Source organism: Passer montanus, unplaced genomic scaffold (genome assembly GCF_014805655.1).
Source record: "Passer montanus isolate IOZ18808 unplaced genomic scaffold, ASM1480565v1 scaffold5, whole genome shotgun sequence".
NCBI lineage: Eukaryota > Metazoa > Chordata > Aves > Passeriformes > Passeridae > Passer > Passer montanus.
Genome location: NW_024369929.1, coordinates 9,043,301 through 9,063,622, shown reverse-complemented (window position 1 = coordinate 9,063,622; position 20,322 = coordinate 9,043,301). Strand labels below are relative to the sequence as shown.

The following is a 20,322-nucleotide window of genomic DNA, read 5'->3' as shown; positions in this document are numbered from 1 at the left end:
CAGCGTGCCCGCTGTGGTCAGCAGAGCCAGCCTGGCTGAGAGCACTGAGCAGGGAGGGACAAAGCCCTGCAGGGCAGGGGCACACACCCCGAGCCAGGCCAGGCCGGGTGGAATCCAACATGGGAAGATTCAGGAAACAATGATGTTGCTGCTAGAAAACCCCGTTGTGTTTGGTGACCCAGCACTATGGTATGTGACAGAGACAAAACTCAGAGCCCGCAGAAGGAACTGATGGGTCAGGAAATGGACACAGGCATCACAGCACTTCTCAGCTCGCCTGAATCTGAAATCAGTACTGCTTTTCCACTTGGGAGGTACTCAAGTGAAGAGACAACTACAGGGATGGCACAGGAATGATACCCAAAAGCTGCGTATGCATGTGCTCCAAATATGCTGTGAAGAAATAGGTGAAAAGCTAAATGCTTCAGGCATTCAATAAGTGTGTACACTATAGGAACTACACCCTGGAGTGCGTTCTTATGCTTATAAAACAAAATGGTTATTTTCAATGTTTTGGGTAATGAGTTCAGACCTGTGGGGATATCATGGTTTCATAATTACACAGTTTTTAAATCGGCATTTGTTATCCAGACACAAGGCTCCCTCAACCATTTCACATGGTACAACAATTACATTGTTTTAGGCACTCAGTTTACTAAAATTATTAAAGTAGCGTCCTGTTTTTAATAAGTTATTGGGCCCCAAATATTTATTTTCAGGGAAGCGTTCCAGTATTAAATCTTCTATTTCCAAAATCCAACTTACAGACACAGTAAGTGTAACTTTAAACACACAAATTAAAATACTTCAGGCTGTGGTCTGTTTACACTAGTTATTCCAGCTTAGAATTAAACCCAGTGCATACTTATAAATATGTTAACAAGTCTCATCCATTTCATTTCTTTAAAAAAAGACAGACCACTAACTCTCATTAGCAGCTCAACACTGAAGGGTGTGTGTATTTTTACTGGTGACTGGTGAGCAAGGCTGAGAGTGAAACAAAGTTCAGAGTTGTGGATGGCAGGCCATATAAATATATAAGGTCATATGAATGTATAAGGCCACATAACTTTGCATTCTCTAGGTCCTTACTGTCATTCAATCTTGCAGCTGCTGAGGTAATGGACTGTTTGGGAGGGTAAAGGCAAATCTTAAGGAATATGTGCTGGAGCTTTTGGACCTCATTATCACCTGATACAAATCCATCTGCATCTGTGACCTGTAATGGTCCTGAACAGCTTCAGCTGGGTTTCAGATCCTGGTGACCTCAGGGCTAGACTGGTGTTATTTCCTATTTCACAGAGCCTGGAGTCAGGAATGTTTCTACTTAATAAGCACTCCTAAGTCAGAAAACAGCTACAATTACCAGTCACAGGGTAAAAGATTAAGTCTAAAATGACTCAGCATTGTCATGAGACAGTAAAAAAGGCACTCCTGTGAGTCACAGAAGCATGATCTTGAGGAGGGAGATTTAGACACTGCTCTCCAAGGCAAGAACCCCCAACAGCACTCACACCACACTGCTCCTCACCTATCCACACCACTCCTTGTCCTACAGAGGAGATGTAGACACAGAGGAGATGCCTCCTGCATGTTCCTGGGAATCCAAAGCCTGCTGCTGTCCCAGCCCTGGCTCCTCCTGCACGACCCAAGCAGGAGCTGCAGGTGTGGAGCAGCCTCACACCTTCCCCTGCCCTCCTGCTGCACTGTCAGAGAATCACCAGGCAGATCTGAGCTGCAAAGGCTTCCTTGCTCCACAGGGGGGTGGAAATGGAGGGAGAGGACAGTGATTCTCTCCATGGCTTTGATCTGCACCCATTCTGGCTGATTTTGCTCTCTCTGCAGCCCTGTGCTGCTCTCTAGGCACTGTGCTGGAAGCTGACACAGTAACATTAATATCAGTCTGAACTAAGCAATTTGCAAACCAGCTCCACTGCCATTCAACTATCCACAATTAATTAAATTCAGATAGATATGCAACTCAAAATATTTTATTAAACCTTATGCCAAGGACATTCCTGAAAGTCCACAGGGCTTTATTTAAGTGGAGTTTTGAACCTCAGGATTTTGGCATGTTAATCTGAAATGCAGGCCAGGAAAAGAAGTTTCATATTATGTATGAATCAGTAATTATTCTATTTCTTATGTTGTTTTGTGAATAATTTCTAAAGCAAAGCTTCAAAATGTATAAAGTAGCTATTTCTTCACGACACTACGAGCTGAGTCAAAACATGGCTGTGTCTGACCTGTGATCAGAACCAGGTCATTGATAAAGGCTTTTTGTTTTCCCCCAGCTCAAAACTAAAAGCTCTTTTTTTCTTCCCTTTCTTCTCAGCCCCCTGCTCCCCAGATTTCCAAACCAACACTCTCCATTATAAAGGAAGAGGAGCACAGGTTCAGACATAAGGAGACTGCATTTAGATCTGCCTATTATAAATTAGCATATGTAATTGAACACTATGTCAGAGAGGTTTTCCCATTGCTGTTAAACAATTAGTGCAACTGCCATCAGTATCATAACCCATTTGTGCCCAAATTATACAATTTCCATAGACAATCCTTCTGAAAAGATTCTTATATAGACAGTAATTAAACATCAGATTTTTCAAAGAATGTCTGTACTGTCACCACTCCCTGTGCAGCTAACAAGGCCAGGATTGTAGTTTTTGCAAGGAAAGATAGAAATTACACCTAAAATTATCACTGGCACAGAGTTTCAGGTTTTGAATTCCACCACGTTAAGCAAAATGTCCAGTATAATACAAACATACAGAGAAAAGACAAGGCAGAACTGGATTCTTATCTTTTCTAATGTCCTTTGTAATTTATGTTAAAGTATTAATTTTTCTTTTTTTCCCCCCGAGTTGGAATAATGTAAATGATAAAGGAAAAATCAGATCAAATTATGCATAAGAATGAGGGTGAGAGGTATATACCATAATATATACTCAAAAACTACTTCTTGAGATCATAACCTTTGGTTTTGAGTGGTAGAAATAAAAATAAAAGCAATGCTGTTATTACTGGTATAGCAATTATGACACTCAGTTTGTGCCAGATTATGTTGTGATAGTATAGGGAGATGAGTGAATTAATGTGCATACAGATTTCACTTTATAAATAGATCATTCCAAATCAGCCAGGAACCAGATAAAGTCACATACTTACTGTTGCAGGCATTCATCTGACAAGACCTTACAAGCAGTGAAGGAGACAGAGCACTGCACATCGATCCATTTAACGTGACATATTGGCCCTTTGCTGTTAGGTTTTGGCAGGCAAGTTTCCTTCTCTGGATTCCAACACCACAGCTTACTGAGCACTGTGAAAGGAAGGATGCAGTCAAGCTAAACCTGGTGCTCCACACCACACACACTAATTTTAAACTAGTTTCTTTGGTGGTTTTCTTTTAATATTTTAAATTTTTTTTTAGTTCTGAAAGAGTACACACACTTTACTTCATAGGAATCCTTGTGTTGTCTTGTTATTAGACTCTAATATTAGTTATTAAACTCTCTCCACTTTTCCAGGCAGTAAGAATATAAGACAGTTTCTCCAGCAAGCAAGTTATGAATTAAAGCAACATGACAGTATTTATGCCCAGCCATGGGCAAAACAGAGCAATGAGATCTGGTATCTGAGAGAAACAACTTAGCAGATTCTAAAGAGTCTCTGGCAAGTCTCTCAACCCTCTCTCTTAGGTTGTATTGCATGAAACTGTTATTGCAAATTCTAAATTAAATTTTCTAAATCATTTTGAATGGGGAGTGGTAGCAAGCTTGCATTGAACAGGAAAGGAGGAGGATGTAGTCCAGAATAATGAAAAGATTTGCTTTTTGAAAGCTGTACCATGAAATTATTGGTAGCTAAACCTGTCTGGTAGAAAGCATGCAATGCCCTCCAGTGACTGAAGCACTGCCCGTGAAGGGGGTTGTGGTCAGTCTGGCTGCAGGCAGGGATGCACAGGATGTTCAGGACAGCTTCAGCTGCCCTGGCAATTCCAAACAGCTCATTTACCCAGGCAGAAAACTTCAGAGCTTTTGTTGCAATGGAGGGGTTTGGTTCACCATTATTGAGGTTTGCTCACCTTGGACCATTCTCCAAAGACCAGCTGGGGAGGACAATCAACTTTTGCACATGCTTTAGTAGTTGGCAATTTGGGTTCCTGGCAGGTGTCATCAGGGTGTTTCAGGAAACTTCCATCTGTCAGCAGCTGCTTACAGGACACTCTGCGGGTCTGAATCCCCCCTCCACAGGTACGTGAACACTAAGGAGGAGAAGGACCAAATAGAGCATTTACACCTGCATGGACATCTGTGCTGTTGAAAAATGACATCTACTTTCAATGAGAAATCAAGCAGCATGGAAAATTCAATGTTAAAATATTTAATATATTGGAGATGAGAACTGGAGTTCAAATGTCAAACATACTACCTGAGTGCATGGAAGTAGTAGAAATCTTAGAGAAAAACATGTATCTTATGCATAAATCTATGTCGCTCACCAGTTAATAAAACAAAAAAAAGAAAATAAGATTATTGTGTTTAGAGAGCACAGGGAGAGAGATGATGTGTGGAATAACAGTTATCCAGCCTCCTGAAGTCCTAACAAGGAGTTCCACCTCATCCTGTGACTACCCATCAGCACAGGAGTCTAAAGCAGTGCTTTTGGGTTAGTTTGTTCTAATGATGGAAGTTGAAACACACACAGAAGGTCGGGAGCTGCCTTCCGTGCTGGAGAGCCGTTCCCGGCCAGAGGAACCCATTTAGGCTCTTTCTGTGACCCAGCCATACCTGTTGCCATTCCTCAGCATGCCAAGCAGGGGGACAATCAATCTGGTTGCAGGCCTGTAGAGAATGAGGCTTGGGGTCCTTGCACAGGTGGGCAGCAGCAGCAGCAGCAGCCCCGGGCTGCTGGCAGGACACGGCGCGGCTCTGGATCCCCACCCCGCAGCTCGCCGAGCAGCGGCTCCAGGCGCCGCTCTGCCACCTGTCCCAAAACACAGCCAACTGCTCACCTGCAGCAGCACACCTCGCACCGGGGAAGGAACAGCCTCACCCAAACACCGCCCAGCAAAACGCACAGCTGCAGGCACAGTTAGTGATCAGTGGTTAAAACACCCCTTTGGTTTGGCTGGAGCGCGAAAGTATAAATTGGATTTATAAATGACCAAATGCAGAATATATTAACAATAAAGTAATAAATGGTCTTTTTCAGAAAAATTTAACTCCAGTATTTTCCTTTGGTGTGTTAATCTTAAAAACAGCCTGTTGGCAACCTGCTGATGTTTACATTGATGAATGTAAATATGTAAATAGACCTTTCTTATATTTAGAAAATTTCCTTTAAATGTGTATATGTTTTCTATAAAACATCCTGCTCCTGTTAACTTCTTCCCTACATTTAGCAAGAGCAAATTTCTGCAAACACATAGAAACAATTTCTAAAGGATCTGGGATGTCTGAGATCAGAAATGGGTAAACAAGTCAGCACACATCAAAATCTCACATACGGCTCTTTCAAGCGATCAAATGACCTAGAGGTTTTCTGGGATTTAGACTGGGTTTGTTCTTTCTCCATAATCTCCAAATAAACATAAGAACTACATGGGGCTACTAAAGAAGCATTAAATTGAGATGCCTTTAAATCATAATTTCATTTTTCCTTTAATTCATTAAAGATAAAAAGTGAATATCCTCAGCTTTTCTTTTGTGAAATATCCTTGAAATTTTCCTTCTGTTAGTAGGAGAGTTAAGGTTCTTTTTCCAACTCTGGCAGATATTCAACATGGAAGAGATTTATTTCAGAAAATGTCCCCTATTTCATCAGTGAGATATGAAGAGTGGAAAAGGAGTGAACAAGACCAAAAAAACACCCCAATCCCAAAACCTTGTTGAAAACGGAAGTAGTGAAATTCCATCCCAAAAGCATGACCACAGTCCTGCAATCTGAACCCTTTCTGAGAAAGCCAATGTTTATTTAAGTCCCATTAACCCTTCCTGTGCCACCACATAATTCCATTATTACGGGGTACCTCGGGGGGCAGAGCTCCGTGTTGCAGGTCCGAGTCATCGGGGGCGGCCTCTTGGAATTGTCACACAGGGTTTCACTGACACCTTGTTTTGTGTCTACATGCAGACACATGGCAATGGCTTCCTGTGTCCCTGCATTTGAAAGGGAAACAGCCATGAAACACTGAAGATGGAGGAGATTTCTGTAAAGCTTGCTCTTGAATAATAATCGGTAATAAAAGCACTGGATTAGATAGCAGGCTTAAAAGGAACATCTCAAGCAAAAAGGAATGCAGAGACAGTTTATATATTTAATACTCAGAAGATATTTGGAAATTACATCTTAACTTTACTTCTGTGATATTTAAAAGTCTTGATTTGATATTCTACCACTTTAAAACCCAATTTAAAAAACCAGGCTTTTCTGTCAAGCTACTAGCAGAGGCTGCATCTACTGGTTCAGTAATGATCCTAAACCAGCTACTACCTCCATTGCCAAAACTGAGGTGAAAGTGATTCCTTCTCACTTACCTTGCCTTTAATAAAAAGCTAAAGATCTGCAAAAATTGTTATAAAAATGCAGAAAACTTGCAAATCTATAGTCAGGAGAAATGTTCTATGTTTAGTCAGCCATTCTCAGTGGCCAAGAGATGCAATGGTTTTGCTGAAGGCAGCAAATCTGACCCAGCCTAGAGCTTTCCTGACTAGTTACCATTCTTGGCACCTTCTGATCTGCAGCTTTTGCTACCTGGATCTTATTACTAAAGCATGGAAGATTACTAATGCTCAAATTTCTATGAGCAAAATGAAACGTAATGCAAGTTTCCTTTAGAACAAGACAGCTTAGTGAATACACATTCAGTGAACTACTTCTATTTTAAACTTGTTCAATTATCCAATTTTATATATCATATTTTTTAGTATGAAAGTCTTGCTCAATTTCAAAGCTCACTCACATGCACATAAAATACAACATGGTTGTGATGTGCCTGGGGGATTCTGTGTATCTGGGTTGTTCTATACAAGCAATGCTAATAAGCCAAATCCTATAGAACAAAAGAGCTGAAATCATAAAATACCTTTATTGTTTCCAGGTAAAATGGCTCTTGAAGAGCCAGTTCATAGAATTTAAATTCCTTTCCTTCTTATCCTTCACTTATCTTCAGTGATTTTGTAAGGACACTGCTGAGCACCAGCCATTCTGATTCCAGAGGGCTGGAATACCTGACCAGAAAGTTCCACTCCCAGGACAATATTTCTCTCCTGTACACAAGCACTGTCATTTTTTTCATAAACCAAAGATGTTCCCTCCATCTATAACAATTTTGATTCAGTCCAGTGTATTAGCCAGCCCAGGCCACAGTCCCACCTGAGCCAGCCCAACTACTTCAGACACCTCAGCAGGGGTAAACCAGTAGCAATTTTCAGAATAACACAAATTCCAATTTCTTTCAGGATCTCTGGTACACCTCGAGATCTCCTCTGGGACTCATTTTCAGTTCAGAAAGACCTTGTAATATAAATGTTTTGACTACATCTACCAAATGAGGAATTTTTATAGAACAAAAGACCTGACCTTAAATATGATTGACAACCTATTCAGCTCTCTTGTATCAAAGTATTGATAATTCTGTTAACGAAGAACACAGGCATTGTGGGAAAACTACTTTACTAGCCAGGCTCAGAATAAATATTTAAATATTTAACAACACATACCATGACTGTAATACAGGCATGAAAATGCCCAAAGATGACAAAACAACAAGCATATTTTTTATTATAGAAGTAGGGGAATCAAAAGCTTTCATTCCAGTCAATCCTCAATTGTTTGTTTAATGGGAGCAGCTTCCCTTTCCCCTTACATAGGAAATGCATATTTGAGTGTCTACAGGAGAGAAGGAAGCATTTAGAGCTGGGTTCTGTTAGAAACAGGTTTGTCTTACCAGACAAGTAAACAAGTCCATGCCAAGTATCCATATAATCTATATTTTAGGTCATAATCTACTCTGTGCTACCAAGCTTTAGCTTTGCTGACCTCCCTGTGTTGCTGTAAGAAAATTGTGCTCCAGGGTGATGCTTCTGCTCTGGAACAGGTTGCAACATATAGAATTGTCTTAATATCTCACTCAAAGGAGGGGAATGAAATTAAATTCCCCTCAGACCATCTAAATTGGCAATAATGTCGAGGGAACTTTTTATCTTGGTGTTATATAAGCTAAATTGGCCAGCCAAATGAACAAAAGGCATGTCATACCAGGTGATGGGGTCTGTCTACAAATTGCCACCTGGAGTTCATTAAGGCGTTCCCGCCTTGCAGCAGGACCTGCAGAGCTTTAATCACATTAAGAGAAGAAAATGTTGATATGTGGTGTGTTTTTCATTTGACTGAAGTACAGAGCACAAACTGCATTAGCAATTCTTCCCCACAGGGGCCTCAATGAAAGAAAACTTGCACCCTGTTTTGATGCTGTAAGTACAAAATGGATACTAAAGAGTTGTTAAAAACCTACCACGAAGTCCCTTCCTGTTCCTTCCTTCTCAGTTCAAGAACACTGTTCAATAAATAAGTGCACTTAATTGATGTTAAATTTGCTTGAACTTAACTGTCAAAATGTCTTCACAATTAATCAGATTTCTCACCCCAAACTATTAATTTCCATTAGCTGGGAACTTCAATTGCTGATAAACTATTCTATGTCGATTGGAAAATGGAAAAATCTATTATTCAAACAAGCAAAGTTTTATATGTATCACTTTCTTGGCTTATAATATAAACATAGTAGATAATTTAACTAAAACATTATGTATGCAGCAGGGAGCATTAAGTGTTTTTACAGTAATCTGATGCACTATTGTAGTAATTACCCTACTATTCAGTGAAATAGAATATTTTCTATTTTAACCCAGCATTCAAACCACATACATTTACATTCTTCTACAATCTTTTCTGTGCGATGAAATATACAGTGCTTGAAGCTGTTTTAAAAGATCAAAATGCTTGAATTAAGCCCAGAACTTCTCTTCCTGCATTTTTGAAGTACAAAGAAACTGGGGGTGGAAAGCTGCTTTGCAAAAGTCAAAAAAGTTGATCTATTCTCTATACCTGGAAGAGGAAGAACATTTATTTACACCAGATAGTCTCAGTTTGGTGGCTTCTTAAAAATATTTACTATAAGCTGAAAATAACTCAGAAGAAATGCCAAATTCTACATATCCTTGAGCCTCTCTGTGCATCTATTTTATAGTTCTGCAAGAGAGTAAACAACATCTGCAGCTAATGAAACAAATGATACGAGTGACCAGGTATCAAGGTGTCTCCAACACAAGCTGAGAGCAAATTCTCTCAGCTTTATATGAGAGTCTCTGAACGGTCATTGTTTTTCTTAGAGCTCTTAAATTTGGCTAGAATCCATTAATATTCTAGAGATCTCAGGTTTCTCATAAATAAAATGGTAAACTTTTAGCCCTTATGGTCCAGGCAAAAGCCTGAAAACACAACTTGACTGCGCTCTGAAGTTACCAAAGCCACAGAGGCTATAGAGGAAATAACAAGATATGCATACGTTATTTATTGCTTAATCTCATTATTTTTAGGCTAATGTAATGACTTTAGGTGGCCCAAATAACCATTTTTGAAGCATATGGAGTATAAATAACAACAACAACAATAATAATAACAACAATAACATTTAACCAGGCAAATCTGCCTCTTGCAACTAAAGGCATATTTAAACTAAAAAACGTTCAGAGATTTTTAAAATTAAAAACATCCCTTTAAAATATCATTGAGTAGTAAATGATTGACAACACTAAAGAAATGCTACAGATTACAACAAAAACATTTCTCTTCAGGTATGTTCTTTATTCTCATCATGATTATTAATTCCCTACTGATGATATTATGTAAACTAAACTTACATCTGGGACTCTCACATCACAGCTAAAGTTCTTCAGATTTAAAAGAACACAAAAACAAAAACAAAGAAACCCAAAAAAACATTCAGGGAAAATGAAGGTAAATTTTGAGATCCCCAAGCACACAGCTGGCTTATTTTCAGTTTGGGATTTCTTCAGGCACTGAATAAAAAACCAGATCTTTAGATTTTAGACTGGTTACAGAGCTTCCTACGGGTATTAAAGGTGATGTCTGCCCATGACTAACAGGCCTCAACAACTTTTATTTACACTCATGGAAAGACTGATGAAGGAAGCATTAATTATGCTAAGAGGCATAAAACAACTCAGCTGCTCTCAAAACCTCAACTTGTTTGGCTCCTCACATGCTGTGTGAGAAGCACACAAGTGACCCGAGACTGGGGTGGCTGCTGCTCTAGAACTGGAAAGATGATGTTTGATAACACCTTGCAAATCACTCTCTGTAAGTCTAATATCCAAAAACCCAATCTTTCCATCTGCATTTTTTTCATCTGGTTTGCAGAGGGACCAGAGGAGGCTGAATTACAAGACTAGTCTGCGTGAGGATTAAAAAAAAGGTGCAAGTGACAAGCTCTGAAAGAGAGATTCGGACTTTGCTCAAATATTGGCTATAAAAACTTCCAGCCTGCTTAGACCCTGCAGAATTTTTCCTCATTCAGAAAGAGTTAAGCACTAAGAAACGGGGGCAGGGAGTTCTGAGGATACAGAAATCCACAGGAATTTGTTTTAATAGCCACTGCTAGATGCATACATATTAGAGAAAAATACCTAATATAATTTACATTACACTGGGTTATTCCAAACTCAGACAACATCTATTTCTTATAATGAAAGAGTTCATCTAATTGAAATGAGATTTGAACATAAAACTTAGCAGAAATGGATCAGCTCCTTTGAACTACACAATGGAAAAATAGTAGACAGTGAGATCATTAGCTAGTACATTGCAGTGAGCTGGAAACAGAAGAGATGTCTGGTTCCCTTAAACTATTTATCGGCAGGTAATTTTTGGTCTGTTTGAAAGCCTTTGCCAAGGCAGCCAGAAGACCAGAGCTGATAGAAAGGAAAAATCACCTAACTAGCACAGCAACATGGGGGCTTCTGAAGCTGCTCATTGATAACACACCCTGACAACTTCCCACATTTCCCAGGAGCATCACATAAGGAAAATGTCTAGACACAGTACCAGTGTCTAGATACCACAAACGTCTTAAAAACACAAACAGATATTGTCTTTCAAACTTCTTCAAGTGAGTCATTTCTACTGCATAGCAAACAAATTTTTAGATTACTATGAGCACCTACAGGACAATTCTGGGTCAGGGAATCTCACAAATTCATGAATGGGTCAGAAGTCAACAACAGAGTTCATGCTTGGCTCCCTCAGGAACAAAATTTAAGCTGAACACAAGATTCTGCTCATCAGTCATTTTGAAGTTCCTTCCAATGCTGTGTTCAGTGCAGGCTCCTTAAATTACCATTAGTCTGCACAAGTGCAAGCTTTCATTGGGATGCTTTTGCAAGGACAAACTCACACTTGAAGATGCAGAATGCCATTGCAACATGTGCAATAGCAGACAAAGACTAGAGATTATTTCATCCTAAATATCTGATGATATCCTCAAAATTCAAAAACCTTGGAGTTTTAGAACACCTCTGGCAAAGACATTGGATAAAAAGCAGTAAAGTGGATTTAAGATGGCAAGAAAATGGCTGCATGTTACAAAAACCAGCTGAGATACCGGAACTACAAATTTGGAATAAATTAATTATTTGCTTCTGCTTTACAGTACAATTTCCCTATTTCTGAAAGGATTTCTCTTATTAAAATAATGAAACAGAGTCACTCATCCACGACAGCTGTCACTACCATCTCATGCTGCTACAAACACGCTTGGACTACAGTCTCTCCTCCCTGGCCAGTCACAATGCCCACTGCAGGTAGTACAAGGAAGGGGATGCTCCAGCTTTTGTGATCACAGGTGCTGTTATTCCTATGGATCAACACCCTCAGTAAGCAGCAGTGTTAAATGATAAAGGAGGCACTATCAGTCACTTACCATCCTGCTGATCCCATTCTGGGGCATCCAACCCAGCTCCTGTCTTCCAGCTTTGAGCTGGTGCTCCAGCACCAAGGAGGCTGCTGTCTGTGAGCTCTATCTCGCTCCCCACTTCCAATTGTTTCTGTTTCCCCTTTTTCAACATTTTTTATTTCTTCTATGGGTACAACTGTCTTCACTTCCCACTGATGTCAGCAGTCCTGTCATATATAGGTGTGTTCACAATTCCACTGCCTCCACTTAACACTTCATAACTCACTGTGTTCAGTCCCAAAGTACAGTAAGTAGTAGCAACACCAGCAGCCTTGTCTGGTAACATGTACTTACGACGACAGGGAGATTCGATTACATCCAAGCAGGAATGTGCCTAACTACTTGCAGACAGATATATGGCACAGAACCCCAGGCAGTGATACAGTGCACCCAGACCAAACCAGCTCCTGTTTGATCTCCATGCCGGCCAGGCTGGAAGCAAATCTCCCTAATAATTACAGCTCTGTATTGTTACTGTTCTGCAGAAAATGGCAGCTTTTTGGAAGAAAAGGAATAAACATGGGAATTTTTACTCCAAAACCACACACTTTTGGTTCCTAGGAAAAGGTAAATCATCTAAACATTTCCACTACTGATGTGTCAAACATACTGGTACCACTGAGGGCCTGGCAGCTGACACGCCTGCAGCAGCAGCAAGACTAAAGCAAGTTGCTGTATCAACTTCCTGCACCTTACTTTACCCAATAAGTGTTTGCTGAAGGAAAGAAAGCAGTTTGAAATACTCCACTGATAACCAAAAATATGTTAAAGCTTGTAGCTGAAGGTTTTCTTACAGATCAACATAGTTACTTTAAGGTAACAGTAACAGGAGATGCAACAACACCAAACAACACCAAATTCTTACAACTCAGGATAAATTAAGAAAAAATAAAAGGTACCTCCAAGGCATGTGGCTGAACATGGAGTGAACCCAATATATTCCCAGTCATAAATCACAGTGCCATCTTCAGCATGAGGAAATTCAGGCGTGTCGGGGACGGGATCACTGTCACAGGATGCCTGGTGACAGACTCGCTCTGTGGGTGGCCTCTCACCCTCACATTCCTCCTCGGGCAGCTCAACCTCGGTCTGAGTAAACGCGAGAAGGATCTGGCACTTCACGTCCCGCACCTGGATGCCGCTGCCACACGTGGCACTGCATGGAGACCAGGGCTCAGGAATAAACCTGCAGATCATCACAGCACTGTCATTGATTCCATGCAATTGTGTCTGTTTGTGCACAGCTAAAACACAGCCAACACACGTAAACGGGTGTTTATACAGAGAGCAGAAAATACATCGTACTGACGCTTAAATAGAACGCACAATCAAGTATCTTAAGTCTCTCACTTGACTCTCACGGCCCAGACCATTTACCAAAATTCACACAAGAAGATGTAGGAAAAGAGGAGAAAGAATCATGAGGAACAGGGAAAGCTGTGTCGTTTGCTGAGGAAAAAGGAAAACAACTAAATCTTTTCTCAGTCTCCTTCAGCGGGGGAAAAGGAGAAACTCCAGGAAGAGGCATCTGCACAATATAAAATAGCTCCCCAGATACACAGACTTGGGTATATGCCAAAAGTATATTTGCAATCTGCTTATATCTGAGATGTCCTCACCTTCTGTCATACTAATAATCAGCAACCAGAGAGAGGAGAAGCACTTTTCAAATAGAGCCACATCCAGTGCACACCACTGCAGGCTCTTCAGATCCAGTCTTGCAAGGAGTCTCTCATCTTCAATAAAGAGGTCTAACCAGTCTACAGTCCATCATTTTTATTAGAAAGCATTTATGCCCCTGATGAACTACAATCAAATCTTGTTTTAAAGGTCATGAATTTGTTATAATATTCTCTGACTTTGATGGTCACATTAATATCTGACAATAATTTTAAAAATGGCAACTAGGGGTTGGATTTCATTAATAAAGTTATCCTGGGTGGCTATGGAGTGTACTTTATAAGAAGTCAAATACAGAATTTCCTGGAAGTTTTTTTCCCCATGAAAAGGCTGCAGTTGGCCTTTATTATGTGTCCAAATGTAGCTGATGATCAAAACACCAGTGGGAGATATAGGAGGATAATTTGACCAATGTTAAAAACGTATTTGGAAAGAAAGATCCAAATTAGGATTCAAAGATTTGGCTCTTATCTTGGATAAAGAATTATCTTTCCCTTACTGCAGGAAAGCTGCCCTTACAAACGTAAAACAGTTGTGTAAGACAAAAATCAGTATTTACACTCTGCATACACAGTAAGCACAAAAAAATGTCAACAGTGTGGTTTGATGCTGTGCACAGTTTATCATCTTGCCAATAACTTCTTGCCAGTATACACAGAAGAAGAATCAAATAGAAGAAAGGAGAACAGATGGCTGGATAACCTGTAAGGATAGTCTAAGTCAGTCCTTGGGATAATCACCCTGGGTCTGACTGGGAGAGACCCCAAAAGTGACTTTTTCCATCTCCAACTATTCCCATTTCCAACAAAGGTTAAAAGATTCACTGGTTATTCTTTAAGGAGATGTTAATGAAATAGCTTTACAGCTCTGCTACAAAGATAAATCTATCTAAGTCCATAAAAATTTCTTTGAGCTGTCTCAAAATTTTTCTTAGAGCTCAGTGGTCCTCACCAGATTTCAGGAAAAAGCATGTTATCCCCAGCTCCTCTTGACACCAAGAACTCCCAGTGCTCATCCCTTCACAGGTCTGAGCACCTTCCTAGATGGCCAGATTGATGTTTACTGGAAGGATGCTATCACAACAGTGCATGGCTGTGTCCTGCAGTGATCAAACCTGAGCAAATGCCAGGTTAGGAGCAGCCCACTGGGTCCGATGGCACAGCTGGTGGGGTCAGTGGCCAGATGCCTCTGATGTAAATTCTAATGACTGTTCTGTGGGAAAAGCTGCAAAGGAAGACTTTCTCCTACCCCAACAGAGAGAATCAGATTAATCCTGGAACATCAGATCTCACAGTCTTTTCAAAGGCAGCCATGCAAGCTACCTAGGGTGGCAAAATCACCTCATCCAATGAAAAGCTTAAGCATGATCCTGACTTAAGCATATTAGCTGTGCCTTGAAGACAACAGGATGACAGTGTGTTCAGAGGGAAACTTGTGCTTAAGTGCTTTATTGGATCAAGGCCAATGTGCACAGCCTTAACAGAATGATTACTTTATTCTCCTTCTGAGTAAAAAAAAAAATTAGGTCCATTTATACTTAGGTACCTAATTGGAAAAATAAAATTGATGGACTTTTATAGTTGAAAATAGTTGGTCTACTAACCATACCTAAGTTTATAGTCTGAAAGTAATAACTTCTTTTGGTAAAAGCATGACAGCAGCATACCAGAAATTAGTGTTAAGTTTTGTGTACTGTTAGTTGAGTGCATTTACACATTCCAAAAATAATGTATTTCAAAAACATTCTTTTGAAATCCTGTATAAATTCAAGGAAATTTTGAACCACAGCAACAATTTCACTCAGCAACAAACTGATTTATAAAGAAGCTCAGAAAATTCTAAGCATTTTTTCCTTGACTTATAGCAAGTCTGTATTAGAATTGAGCTTTTCATGTTGAATATTAGTGTCTGGTATTTTTTCAGTGAAGTGCAAGATAAAAAATGAACACACAAAATACTTTTTATTGTACCTTGGCATTTGCTAAACTAGTCATGTGACTATTTACCTATTGAAATCCTAAACTATAAAACTTCTCCAAGGATTATCATGTTTAAGTCACACTAAATACTTTCAACAGATGCCAATGGAGACTGCTAACAGGAAAGCAGAGCAAAGAACTGATGGAACATAGAGAGATGATTTTTATCTAAGTTTTGAGTTCAGGCAGATGGGGCTTTTTTTATTTTTCCTTTATCTTGAACATGCAAAAGCAAAGCCTGTGACAGGTCATTAAGGCAAACTCCACCAGCCTCAGATGTGAGGTATTTTGGCATTTACAGCATTGGACACAATGCTTTGGATACAATATTTCCCTGAAGTAAATTCAGTCTGCCTTCAATGGGCATACTCTCAGAGTCATCTCAGGCCAGGATTAAGGAGCATCAAAGTACTTGTACTACAAGGCTTTGTAGATCATCAGCAATTTATAATGGACAGGATAGTGGTAACTGGAAATTTTCTGAGATATTTAGGTTCATAAACGAGACTCCTCTTTTTATTAAAAAAAAAAAAGAAAATAGAAAAATGCAAATTTGAGCACCTACAACTTCTTATAATCAGCTTTTTTACCCAGTCATTCTTCCCAGTGATACACTGAACTAAATTTCTGCTATACCCATCTGAGCAGGTATAAATAATGAAGACACTACAGATGCAGTGGAGGGCACGTCCATGCTGCAGTGTCTTCAGTCTAGCACTAATGGAAATGTGCATTCACCTGGCACATGCTGTAAAAGCAAGGGTAGGATGACCTGAGAAACGAAACAGTGACCTAAACTAATGATGATTAAACTGGGACAGAGCAGTCCAACTCAACCAAATCAAATCTGAACTGAAAACTGAACTCAGTGCAGTCCTCTGCAGCTTGCTAAAGACTTGGAAAACATGGTGTCTCTTACTTTTTTATTTACCTCATGACCACAGTTCTTGCTTTCAGTTAAGACAGGAAATGCCCAAATCATGAGGAAAAATGGCAGCTCCAGCATTATTTCCAGTCCAGTCCTAATGCACCAAGTCCTGGATAAAAGCCTAAAAAGTATCTACAATGTGGGCTCTTACTGAGCAGAGCTTCCATGATGCTGGCACCCTACCCCTCCCTGCAGCAGCACCCTTGCCTGCTCTGAACAGAAGCACACTGCTGGTTTTTTCAGCCTCAAGGGTAATGTGTTCGACAAAATCACCAGCCCATTTTCAGAGAAGGAGCTGTGAGAAATGGGTAATTCTCCATCACCAAAGGCACAGTGGGGACATGTCTGTGAAAATGACTCCAATGCAATAAGTGGAACCTTTATGAGAAACACTGCATTTCACATCACTTTTTAGCTCATATTGCTGAAAAAATATATCAGTTTTTGAAAGCATTTTAGTTTTTCCCTAAGCAGTGACAGAGAAAGGCAGCAGAGGTGTCTATTTCTTTAACTTACAAGTAATAAAAAGGATGCAAAAACTTGCTGGAGCTTCTCTGCGAATCCCACTGTAACTAAGAAGGCTCGAGGGAAGAACATTTAAAATAATGATTGGTATCAACTGTCATCACATTCCACAACTGAAAACTAAAAAGGTCAGACCTACATTTTTCTTGGCCTCACTTTAAGGACAGTCATTTTTTATTTTGCTAATAATAAAAAAAAGAAGCTTTTGAACATTCCCCCTCTATGTAAATTCAGGACACCAGCCGTGGTAGACCACAGAGGCAGAAGTATTTATCTTCCACAAGCTACTTTTGGCATATCCATCACTTGTGGGTTCTAAAACACAGCTGCATTTATTCTCTTATTCATTATCAACTAAAACATCACACAAAAGCATAGAGAGAAAGTTGTCATAAAAGGATGGACTAGAAGTTGAGACTTCATATTGTGGTTTAAATTTGGATGACAAGAGAACAACTGAAATTAAAAGTGATTGCATTTTACCAAGGAAATCATAAGTCTTCTGCTAGGCAGAGGTGGGCTGTGAGTTATCACTGTGCCATGTCTAAATTACAGACAACAAAGTTAAACAGATCTGAACCAGAGGAAAATCTTGTTATAATTTATTCTGGGAGAAGGAACAATTTATTGTCACTGTTTCTCTTTAAATCTTAATCCCTGCCCCAAAAATCTGACTCTGGCTGGAAGGGACCAGAGCAGTATGGGCATGAGGTTTGAAGCACTGATGGAGAAATTCTCTGGTTGCAAACCATTATTGCCCACATGACCCACAAAGGATCTGCAAAAAGGAATTAAGTCAGGCATCAGCTATTTATCATCTCTCCTCACCTGCCAGCTTCTTTAGAAGACTAAAGAGCATGCAGTTGGCAGCAGAAGACAGTAAAATGAAACTCATGGGGAATCTGGCTACAGTGTTAGAGCTGGGTCCCAGAGAGGGGAGGCACAGCCCCTCAGAGCACCTCAGCACAGAGGGAGGGGGTGGTGAGAGGAGTCATCAGAGGTGGCCAGAGAAACCTTTCAGACTTAGGTGAAGATGCTTCTGGAAATTGTGAAGGAAAGTCTAAGCACAGGATGAGGCTCATGAATGAAATATGGAAAACATCTAAGCCTCCAGAGTAAGTGGGGAAGAAAAAGGCCACAGTGGAATATTGAGGTCACAGCTAGGAAAGACGAATAACTGCTGTCATTGTCAGGACAAGGCACAAGGCAGCCCATGACAAAGTTTCTGGCTCAGCTGTGTTACATTTGACATCTCCTCTGAACCAGCAGTGCTGTGTCCCTGCCATTCCCTGACTGGTCTGTCAGACTGCTGCTGAAGGATCCTAAAAACCCAGAAACTGCATTAGCTCACGGTTGCCACAGCAGGACTTTGTAATGCTAGAGATAATTTTCTTTATAGCTTCATTGTGAATCCTCTCTAGAAGTGACCTCGTATACCTTCATTGTGCTATCCTGACACTGAAAAGGCACATTTGATTGCATCATCCCCCTTTGACAATCACACTTTATTTTTATATCTTTGCTACTACCCAGTCTGAATTCAGGGCCACTGATTTGGAGAGTGAAATAACCACTCACAGTAGGTTGACACTTGACTTGAGAGGCTAGAGCAGTGAAAAGTTTAAACTACAGTCACCATAACTATATAAACACCTGTTTGGCAAGGGGTTTCTTCTGTGAGTCATTGCAGGTGTAAAGATTTTATTACTCATGGTCACACCTGTTGCTGCATGTGTGCCAAAAAGCAGGAATAGCTTGATGGAAGAAGAAAAATAAGCATAAGGTACACTCTGCTATCAGAGCAATATAAACCCAAAGCAACTTCATTAAGCTCGTCTAAATTATTTCAAACTGACATTACTACAAAAAAGTGCAGAATTCAATACAGCACAATAAAATACTGTTTAAAATCTCACAATATACAAAGCTAATACTTTTTAGAAATCTAAACACTTTAATGCCTATATACTGAATATATTACACATATAAATAAATGTATGTGTGTGTGTGTGTATGAAATGTACACAGGGGATATAAGGAATTGTGTGGATGCCCTAACATACAAGGGTCAGGAACAAGTGTAGCTGGATTTAAGTTATTCTTTCATCTCCAGGACTTGCAAGGCTTAACCTCATCGGTTTTTAAGAGGACTCACAAAATCCAGATGTTATTTCACACATATACACATGTAAAATAGCACAACTCACTCCTATAGATGCAGCTAAGCACAGGGATCAGCAGGTTTTTCTCACTTTATGCATCGGTCTCACCCCCCAAGGAAATCCTGGCAACCCTACAAAGTACCTCTTGAGTTTTAATACCACCACTGCATTCTTGAGGTAACAGCTATGACCGGGATAAAACTCAAGTTATTTAATTTATTTCTGCTGAAGCATCTCCACATGCATTAATTAGGGCTTAATCAGACTAAATCAAGATCCTTTGAATTCCTGAAAGATATAGGGGCACTGTAACAGTGTGGCTGTGTATCATCCAGAACAGGAGCTCCAGAAGCAAAGTTACTGAGATGTAAAATTAGGAACAGCTCACCACAGGACTCATCTCCCATGGAGGGCCAACTGTCAAAGCAAACTGCATAGCAACAATCATTCCAGAGATCTGCAAAACACACTGGAAATGGTTTTTCACTGTAAAAGGCCATGTACTTACGTTGGCTCTTCTGAGACTGTGACAGTCTCTTCCATTTCATGGGCCTGTTTAAACCATGGCAATTTTGCTTCCACAGGACTTTTTTCTGGTAGAGGACAAAAACTCAAAACATTCAGTAATTTCTCCAAAATCAAAGCAATATGTAGATGTCAGCATTAATCACCTCAGAATTTCACAGTTGACATTGCTTATTGATCTAATGCTTTTGTAGATATACAGGGTAATAAAACAAAATTTACTAGAAAACTTCATCATGCTGTTTGAGCTCCATTCTTTGTTTTAAATATGCAGAAATGGAGAAGGAAAAGGGAAAATAGTTTGAGTATAACTTAATGAGCTGCTGAGTCACACTGAGAATGTTGACACCAGGACAACACATTAAATTTAAAGCAAACAAGAATATCCCAGGTGATATATATGGAGTTTCATTCCCATTTCAAGTATTATTGAACAACTCCTCCTCCCTGTGTTAAACTCATTAATTCTGGTTTTCCCAGTTT

General features: G+C 39.9%; 1 protein-coding gene across 6 annotated transcripts in view; it reads right to left on the bottom strand.

Moving 5' to 3' along the window:
• ADAMTSL3 (ADAMTS like 3) overlaps positions 1-20,322 on the bottom strand; it is a 172,573-nt gene that overhangs the window by 27,805 nt on the left and 124,446 nt on the right. For all 6 annotated transcript variants that reach the window (XM_039722889.1, XM_039722891.1, XM_039722893.1 and 3 more), the window contains exons 15-20: positions 19,823-19,907; positions 12,940-13,226; positions 6,035-6,164; positions 4,794-4,989; positions 4,088-4,267; positions 3,169-3,322 (exon numbers count right to left, since the gene is read on the bottom strand). In XM_039722889.1, coding sequence (XP_039578823.1) covers positions 3,169-3,322; positions 4,088-4,267; positions 4,794-4,989; positions 6,035-6,164; positions 12,940-13,226; positions 19,823-19,907 — 1,032 coding nt within the window. The remainder of the gene's footprint in view (positions 1-3,168; positions 3,323-4,087; positions 4,268-4,793; positions 4,990-6,034; positions 6,165-12,939; positions 13,227-19,822; positions 19,908-20,322) is intronic.